The 9,991-nt window shown below is 46.4% G+C and overlaps 1 protein-coding gene across 1 annotated transcript in view; it reads right to left on the minus strand.

The window, feature by feature from the left end:
• The window catches only part of BCAS1 (breast carcinoma amplified sequence 1), a 92,316-nt gene that overhangs the window by 3,850 nt on the left and 78,475 nt on the right, over window positions 1-9,991 (minus strand). The window contains exons 10-11 of the mRNA XM_023512022.1: window positions 7,876-7,941; window positions 645-914 (exon numbers count right to left, since the gene is read on the minus strand). Coding sequence (XP_023367790.1) covers window positions 645-914; window positions 7,876-7,941 — 336 coding nt within the window. The remainder of the gene's footprint in view (window positions 1-644; window positions 915-7,875; window positions 7,942-9,991) is intronic.

Consider the following 9,991-nt stretch of genomic DNA (forward strand, 5'->3'; position numbering starts at 1 on the left):
CCGTCATTGTTGTTTGGCGGGTCCGGGCTGGGGATTCGAACCCACCACCTTAGGTGTACGTGGCTGGCGCCTTAGCCAGTTGAGCTATAGGCGCTGAGCCATCATTTCTCTTACCCAGCGCCCGGGGCGGAGCTCAGGAGAAGCCGCCCTCGTTTAAACTCCTTAGCACCCTCTGGGCTTCATCATCTTTTTCCTGCCAACCTCCCTGTCCTTGCCTTCTCTAATCCCGCAGGACTGAACCCCAAATCCTTGCTTCTGGGCATCCCGCCTTTGCCCCTGTTGTTCCTGCTGCCATAGCCCTCCCCTCGTCCTCTCTGCAGGCTAAGCCAAGGTGCCACCTAAGACGTAATAAACTCCAAGAAGCCTCCTTCGCACTCTCCTCTCACACCCAAGGCCAGGCCAGGCCTCACCTTCAGCCTCCTCTTCTGGCTCTTCCCACACTCAGCACCCAGCTGTGGGCTCCTGAGTGGCCGGGGCTGTCTACCTGGCTTTCTGAGCCTAGCACAGCGTGCGGCACACAGTAGGTCCTCAGGAAGTATTTGCTGAACGTCCAGCCCTGCCCTGGCCAGTCTATCCCCTTTGGAAGTGGGAACCACAGCCCTGTCCCGTGAAACCAGAAAGCAGCAGCCCCCAAATCCTCCTACCAGGCCCTTAAAGAAGCCGCCCAGGGACTGCCGCCGCTTCTCGGGCCTCTTCTGGGGCTTGTCTCCGTCCGGCAGGGAGTTGGAGTTGGCGTCCCCCGCGGCCGGCCCCGGGCACTGCGCCGACTCTCTGGCCTCGGGCTTGCTGTTCTTGCGCTTGCTCCCCTCGGCCCCCGACTTCTTGTCCTTGGAGGAGGCCTCTTTGCCCTTCGGCGCGACTCCGGTGGGTTCTGGCTCTGGCGGGGTGACTGGCTTCTCTGCGGAGTCCGCTGTCTACAGCAATTTCAGACAAAATGCATTTTTAGTGACTTCAAGAGAACTCTCAGTAGCAGGGAAATAAATATGTCAAAATAGAGATGTTCTAATGTTGGGTGGTTTCTACGTTTTCCTGAACACAGAGTGAAACAGAAAAAAAAAATAAGAAAAAGAAAGGAAAAAAATGTATAAACACTTATGGTTCAAGGTCATGGTAGGGGACGTTTACTTATTTATCTAATAGTCGATTAATTAATCTTATGCTTTTCCAGCAAGCATTCTTTCCCCCATCTTCTGGTCCCAGAACTTGGGGTTTCCTTGGGAGGAGAACCACCTTCCTCCCCTTCCCATTCCACTGGTCGGGGCAAACTAACTCCGCCCCAGGACGCAGCACGTGGCTCAGACCTGGCCAATCACAGCACTTCATGTGATTGAGTTGTTGTGATTGGTTCAAAGGAGGCAAACCTAGGTAGACTCTGAGCTAAGCTCAGAGCTTTGCTAAAATAATCGAGAGAGAAAGCGTCTGTCCTCTTTGAAGCTATACAGATGTAAAACTGGGATTTTCAGAGCCATCACTATTTCCAGGGGAAATCCGCCTGGAAAGGAAGCTAATGCAGACAAGAGTAGAGCTGAGAGATGGGGAGAGAGAGAGAAAGAGAAAAAACAACAAACAAACAAACAAACAAAAAAACAGAGACCAGGCATGGCTGATAGTGTGTGTGGCTTCTGGATCCAGCTGTTCCTGAAGCCCTTTGACACGTGCACCTAGCTTTGAGAGGGTTCCTTCCACTTGCAAACCCATGTCACTTTTTTCCTTGGGGACTACTCGTTTACCTCACGATTCTGTCTTCCTTAGTTTTTTGTGTGAAACTGTCCACTTGTTTCATGAAATCATGGTAAGAGAAGATGACTGTTTTATCTTTAGTCTTTTTTTTTTTTTTTTGAGACAGAGCCTCAAGCTGTCCCCCTGGGTAGAGTGCCGTGGCATTACAGCTCACAGCAACCTCCAACTCCTGGGCTCAAGTGAGTCTCCTGCCTCCGCCTCCCAAGTAGCTGGGACCACAGGCGCCCGCCACAACGCCCGGCTATTTTTTGGTTGCAGCCGACATTGTTGTTTGGCGGGTCCGGGCTGGGGATTCGAACCCACCACCTTAGGTGTACGTGGCTGGCGCCTTAGCCGCTTGAGCTATAGGCGCCAAGCCTTTATCTTTAGTCTTGAATGTATATCTATCCCCAAATTAAAGATTTGCAATCCCACATGGTTCTTACCATCTGCAGCAATGAGGCTGTAAACCCCCAAATTCTAGAAAATGGTGGGTAAATTACAGAGAACCAAATCAATCAATAAATAAATCCATTATGAAGTAGAAATCCTTTTCTCATCATTTAATTGACTTGAAGTGCCTATGGGGTCCAGAAAGATAACATAAAAATTAAAAAGAAGCTGGGGGTAAGAATAATACAGACATCTTATTTCCCCTGCTGAAAAGGGGTGCAAAGAAGTATTAGCAAGTGTAAGAAAAATACTAGTTTGAGCAATGCTGACTTTCATGCAGGGGAGACAATTCGGGGGACAGAGGCTGTGGTGGCCTGACTGTTACATGCCCTTTCTAAAGGGGCAGTAGCAACTGAGAGCCCGCTGAGAGACAACACAGATATTTGCAGCCCCTATGTGGTCAGACCTGATTTTTTCAAAAGATCCTTGGAATTGAATTTTCTAAATGCAAAATATGTCAACTTTTAAATATTGACTTCAAAAGTTTTTTGTTTTTTTTTTTTGAGACAGAGTTTTGTCACCCTCAGTAGAGTGCTGTGTCATCACAGCTCACAGCAATCTCCAACTCTTGGGCCTAAGAGATTCTCTTGCCTCAGCCTCCCGAGTAGCTGGGACTACAGATGCCTGGCTATTTTTTTTTTTTTTTTTTGGTTGCAGTTATTATTGTTGTTTGGCAGGCCTGGGTTGGATTCAAACCCACCAGCTCCAGTGTATGTGGCTGGTGCCCGTAGCTGCTGAGCTACAGGCACTGAGCCAGATGTCAAAAGTTTTAAAACAGTGATCATGGCAAACAACTGGAACAGGAGTACCCTCGTGGGCTACCTCTGACCCATGGATATATGCGTATAAGCCTGATTCATAAAGCTATGTCCTGTCCTCAGGTAAAAAGTTCTATGACAGGGCTGCAGCTTCGATGCAGAAGGCAGCAAGCCAAAGAGAAATCTCATTTCCCACCAGCAAACGGAGACGCCCCTTGAAAGAAGCGAGAGAACAGACAGATGAGGGTCCCCACAGGTGCTCTCCAGAGGGCAGAGGTCCTTGAAGGAAAAAGTGTCAGACGTGCATTGTGGCCCAAGAAGCTGTTCTGTCACTGCACATCTTGGACACGTCTGTCAGAGCCCAGCGGCCGCAGCTGCAGCACATTACAAGACACAGATGTGCAAGCACAGTCCAGCCCAGAGCAGGTGCTCCCCTGGGAAGGAGGCCGAAACTCTCACCACGATGCTCTTCAGATAAAGCCAGAAACCAGAGACCCCAGATCAAACGCCTTGTTCACGGTTTTTGTTGTGTACGCAGATTTTAAGATACAGTGAGTAGCTAGGAGCTCAGTGTCTGGCTTAGAGGGACCTGGTTGGATTCTAATTCCATCACATCCTGGCTATGTGACCTGGAAGAAAGACTTCTCAATGTCCTAGTCTGTATGGGAGTAATAAAGGAAATGACATCTCGTGGTGTTGTGAGGATTTAATTAAGAATGGAAAGCCGATCTGGTACAGTGACTGGGCCTTGGGAAAGGCTAAAAGTAGAGTGACCAGTCATGTTGCTTTGTCTGAGAGCCAGGGGTCCAGGGCATGGAGCCTATGGTTTTAAAACCAGGAAAGTTGGCTCAGCACCTGTAGCTCAGTGGTTTGGGAGTTGGCCACATGCATCAGGACTGGTGGGTTCGAACCCGGCTAGGACCTGCTAAAAAAATGACAACAATAACAAAAAAAATAGCTGGGCATTGTGGCAGGCACCTGTAGTCCCAGTTACTTGGGAGGCTGAGGCAAGAGAATCACGTAAGCCCAAGACTTTTAGGTTGCTGTGAGCTATGATGCCATAGCACTCTGCCAAGGGTGATATACTAAGACTCTGTCCCCAAAACAAAACAAAACAAAAATCGGGAAGTTCCAGGTAAACTGGGATGAGTTGGCCACCTTGTTCTTTCTAAGGCTGCCTGTGGGGGTCTGGCTGCCCGGCTGCTGCAGACACAGAACCCAGCAAATAATGGTAGATGTAACACATAGGGTCCCCTTGTGCCACCCCAGCCCTGCCCCCTGTCCCTCTCTCTGTCCTCATTCTGCTCCAGCCACAAGTCTTCCTTCATTCCTTGAAGAAGCTCATTCTCAAAGCAGGGCTTCGGACAACTGCCACTCCTTCTCTACCAAGTCTCAGCTCAAACCTTGGAGGTGTTGTCCCTGGCCACATGGTCCAAGGATGCCCTGACTCCTCTCTCATGGAGCACTGTTTCTATCTGCAGTCATCTCCGAGATTTCTTCTCCCTGCAGTGAAAGGGCAGCTTCAGAGAACACACCTCTGTCTCTTAGCACCTTGGGGAGCACTGACACAGAGCAGGTCCCCATCTAAATGTGTTGAAGGAACGGCCAGCAGGTCACCTTCCAAATGATTCCAAAATAGTTTCCTTCCCAAGTCACTGTGGGGTGGAAAGCGGGAAGTACCCACAATCAAACAGCTGTCATGAGACAATGTTTTTTTTTAAATAGAGGAGCTTTCAGTGTTCACTTACCATATGGTAACCACATCCCAATTAGGCTTAAATTTTCTTTTTAATGGCTTAGACACTAACTTGTTAAGATAACACTTGGCCATCTTCCTATCTTTAGAGTACACGAAGAATCTAAATGGTGTGACAATTGCTTTGTTATTAAAAACAGAAGATTAAAAACCTTTGCTTGGAGTTTGATTGGGTCTCAAAATGTATAATACCAGTAAATGACACCTGAGTACAGGTCCTCCTGGAACCCAGAAATGCTGGCAGGACAGAGTCATCCCATTTCATCCGACCTGGCTGTTCCCAGAGACACTGATGGAGACTTTTATGATCCTGGGAGGGCAGATCTGGAAGGAACAGAGAATGTCTGTGCCTACCTTACCCCCAACTTAAACTAGGCATCTGTCATCTCTCAGTGAGGACATACTGGTGCTCTTAAGTCTGGATCCAAGGCCCTGGAAAATAGAATTCTGAAATGGATTCTCAAAGCACTACTTGGTGAGTGTAAATAAAATGAAGTTTTCAGCTCACTCAAATTTTCATGGACGCCTTGCCCATTTTAGAAACTCCAAAATTGTTGGCGTAACTGTTTCGCCATAGCATTTCAGACAAAAATGTACCATCACACTTAAGTTTTCTTTTTGAATAGAGTAAGTTGGTCACATTCCCAAGGTAGTAACCGGTGGGAATTTGTGTTCCAAAGTAATCTAGAAGATGGGGGCCAGGCATAGTAAGAACTTAAAAAAAAAACTGAATGTGGTCAAAAGCCATGCATTCTCTGTTTAAATACAAAACAATAAACCAATTGTTATGGAAAGAGAAATACAAAGTATTGTGACAATCATGGCTGTCCCTTTGCATGTGTGACATGAGCCACATTATGAGATGGTAAGTTCCTATGAGCAGCATAAGAGTGACCATAACAAATAAAAACTGCTGTGGACTAAAGTGTAACCCTCCAACCCCAAATTCATGGACCAAAGTGTGTCTCTCCAACCCCAAATTCACTGAAGCCCTAACCTCCAAGAAAGGAGGGGAGAGGGGGGAAAAGGGCTGGGAGGGGGGAGGGCGAGTGGAGGGAGGGCATTTGGTGGGATCTCACCTCATGTGCACAAGGCAAGGGCACATTTCAAAACAACTACGAGTATATTATAGAGGTCTTACCACAAAAGTAAGGTGATGGTTATGTTAAACAGTTTGATTTAAGCATTCCACATTGTATATCAAATCATCACATTGTACCCCATAAATGTACACAGTTATGATTTAATAAAAATTAGGTTAAAAAAAACAAAAAAAGATGATTATATTTAGAATGGAAGGTAAGTAAGGTTAAGTGAAGGCATGAGGGTGGGGCCTTGATCTAATAGGATTAGTGTCCTTTTAAGAAGGGACTCTATTTCTTTCTCTCTGCCATGTGAGGACACACAGCAATGGTGGCTGTCTACAGCCAGGAAGAGAATCCTCCCCAGGAACTAAACCTTGCTGGCACCTTGATTTGTCTTTTCCAACTGGCAAAACTATGGGAAAACAAATTTCTGTTGTTTATACCACCATCTCTGGCATTTTGTTATGGCGGCTGTGCTGACTGATACAACAGCTAACATTTATTGAGCCTTCTGTATGGAAATGTCCAGTGTTTCACATGTCTTAGTTTAGCTGACAAACCTGTAAGGTGGCACTTGTCTTTCTCCATTACACAGATGAGAAAACTGAGGTGCTGAGAAATTGGCAATTTCCCAGAGTCACACAGCTAAAAAATGGGTGAGCCATGATCTGAACGCTGATAGTTTGAGCCTGCCACTCCTATTGTTAGCTCCTTTTATTTCCCAAATGAGCAGAAGAATATTTGATGCTGTTTTCGTGGAAGTGTAAGTTTAAGGTTAAAAGAATGGGTAAATCACAGCTCATAATAACCTCAAATTCCTGGGCTCAAGCAATCATCTAGCCTCTGCCTCCCAAGTAGCCGGGTCTACAGGTGCCCACCACAATGCCCAGCCAGTTTTCAGAGATGGGAGTCTAGCTATCTAGACCCCCATTTAACAAACTGTTTAAATAGTTTAAACAGTTTAAATCAAACTGTTTAACATAACCATCACCTCACTTATTTTTGTGGTAAGACCTTTAGAATATACTCTCAATTTGTAAGCCGGGCATGGTGGTGCACACTGGTAATCTCTGGAATTTGAGAGGCCGAGGAAGGAGGATTGTTTGAGCCCAGTAATTTGAGTCCAGTCTGGGTAACATAGTGAAACTCTGCTCAGGGGAATGAAATAAAATACAATACTAAAAAAAAAAAAATTTATAAAGTAAAGTAAAACAAAGAGTGTAGGTTAGAAAACAGGGTGTTCCATATAATCCCACTTTAAAAACAGAACACACACTGTTATAAACAAGTCATAGCTACATTTCTTTGCAAGAGAGAAAATAATGTAAGTGAATGATGCAACCCCATGTTTTTAATTAATCTGTTCAAGACCCAGCTCCTACTAGGTGCCAGGCCTCATGCAATGTGATATAAAAAGAGAAAAGCCTGCTCCACTGATGTTCCAGGTGGAGGGGAGTCAAATGAATTCTTACAATTTGTAACAAGTGCCATGCAGTAAGAAAAGAAAAAGATGTAGCGATGATGGGTGGACACCCAAAGGTCTCTCTGAGGAGGTGACATTTATGCCAAGAAGTGAAGAGGCAGAAGGAATTTTCCATGTGCAAAACAGGGACTAGCCAGGCACCGTGGCTCACGCCTGTAATCCAAGTACTCTGGGAGGCTGAGGCAGGTGGATCCCTTGAGCTCAGGAGTTCAAGACCAGCTTGAACAAGAGCGAGACCCCATCTCTGAAAACTGGCTGGGCATGGTGGTGGGTGCCTGTAGTCCCAGCTACTTGGGAGGCTGAGGCTAGATGATTGCTTGAGCTCAGGAGTTTGAGGTTGTTGTGAGCTCTGATGCTACGACACTCTACTGAGGGTGACAAAGTGAGACTCTGTCTCAAAAAACAAAAGAAGAAAATAAAAACAGGGAAGAGCATGTGTAAAAACCTTTTATGGAAAATAGCTGAGGAATTCTAGTCTGCACAGCTTGGCACATAGTAGGTGCTTAATCCAGAGATACTAAATGTGTTGGGAATGGCTGAGAATGGCATAGAAAACAAGGCGGAAAGAAGAAAGAACACACCGGCTAGCCCCACCACCAGATGGAGTTCAAAGTCACTTACTTGGTAGCTGGAGTCTTTCCCATTTATTTCTTCTGAGCGGGTGCTCCCTCCATCCCCTTTCACTGACTAAAATAATAAACAGACAATGGCCTTTCAGCTACCCGTGCACACACAGAGACAGGGTGAAACGGACGACTCAGTCATGTACAGTTGGGATTCAGAAGCAAGCCCAAGGGAAGCCCAGCTGAAAACATGCTGCTTCTGAGCTACACAATTGCCACACAGTATTTAACCAGAGTCTGGTTACGGTCAAGCGTTGGGCTCCCAAAATAACAAGAAGAAGAATTCTAAATCTGGGACTCTGTAGTTCTGGGATAAATAAATACACAATAATGAAAATACTAACACTGGAACCAGGAGGTGGTTGAATATATTAAATGAATACACAATTGGACAAACACTCAACCCATTAGTAGCTTTGCACCAACAACATTTAGGTGGTGGGTGTTTTGCTGTGTTTCCCCCAGTAGAGCTATGAATTCTCTGATGGAGTTAAGCATTCCATCTTTCCATCTCCCATCCTTTAGAGCCTCCTATAGCCAATGACATCAGTGACAGGGCTGGAGGGGGTTGTCTTCCATGCTATAGCCCCAGGCTCATGGTTCTAAAAGTTTGATTCCAGAACCAGTGGCTTCTAACATCCGTTAACTGCTAGAGATGCCAATTCTGGAGACTGGCTTTAGATCTACCGAATCAAAAACTATGGGGAAGGGAGTGAGGCTCAACACTCTGTTTTAACAAGCCCTCCCGGTGGTTCTGGGGTGAGTTTGAGCATTACTGCTCTGAGCTAACAAGCCACAGACAAGTTCAGACCAATTCTGGAATCTGTGGTTTTAGCTGTGCATTCAGGAATGCTCTGTGCTCAATGGTTGATAAAATGCCTATGAAATCTGGTAGTGGGTGGCTCAGGTCTTATCAGCAGCACAGACTCGGGTCTAATCCCTGCATCTTTGGTTGTTGCCTAACTTGTCCTCTTTCCAGCTATGGAGAGAGTGTCGAGAGTGAGGGTTAAGCAATGTAGACCAAAGAGGAAGACCCCAGATTCTACGGTTACCGCCTGGGCCTTTCCCTTAGCTGACAGCAAGAGCCCATAACCCACCATAACCCACGGGCTAAGAGCATTGAAGGCCCTGAAGGCGCTCAAGTACTGTTTGACCAAGAAAGGCCACGTGTCTTTGTTATCTGAGATATATAGTAGAGGTAACAGAAATTGCTATTTATGAAGGCTAGCTTCTAGTGGATGGCTTGCTAAATGCTAGGCGTATGCTAAATGAGGTAACAATAACTGTGTCACGTTTCATTTACTCATTACATCAGGACCTCACCACCCAGGGCTAATTATTTTCTTTATTTCACAGACAAGAAAATGGAAGCTCGGAGATAATCAGCTTGGGTCATGGAACTAGCAGGTTTGGGGACCGAGATTTGATTGCAGGTAAATGACCTCATTTCATTCTCTGCCTCCTCCCCATAGTGCCCCCTAGAGGGCAGAAGGTACCAGTCAAGAAATGTTTATTAAGCATTCACTAGGGAGTCACTTCATGATAGATTAGGCAAAGGCTAAGAGCCTGGACAAGACGGCTCTTTGCTGCCCGGCCACAAATACGGATGCGTGTGGGACATGCCCGTCGTCAGGGGTCAGCTGCGCCCATCTTTGGAGATCGTTTGCTGCTACGCTCCACTCAGAAGCCTTGAATAGGCCTTGCAGTGGTTTAACGCAGTATGTGGGTGGCTGTGTCCCTCTCTATCCCCAAAGCAGCATTTACAGAGCTAGGCAGAGGGTGGAGCCTTGATACCTGCTTCTCTGTTGGTTAGGGACAAAGGACACAGTATCTGGAAGCTCCCCAAACTTTTCTTAGAGACATCACTGTGAATTTCAGTAAGGTTTTCAGCCCAAAGGCAAACAAGCATGAGTCTCACTCCAGATGAATTTCAGATCCTTTATCGTGACAGGTGACCTTCCTTCCTCTGGGTCTTCCACGTTGGTCTACAAAGGCCAGTCTTGCTGGAGAAGGTTTAGAAAAAGAACTTGTCGACTCGGCGCCTGTGGCTCAAGCAGCTAAGGCGCCAGCCACATATACCTAAGGTGGCAGGTTCGAATCCCCAGCCCGGGCCC

This window comes from Otolemur garnettii, unplaced genomic scaffold (assembly GCF_000181295.1).
Source record: "Otolemur garnettii isolate 467f Iridium unplaced genomic scaffold, OtoGar3 scaffold00023, whole genome shotgun sequence".
NCBI lineage: Eukaryota > Metazoa > Chordata > Mammalia > Primates > Galagidae > Otolemur > Otolemur garnettii.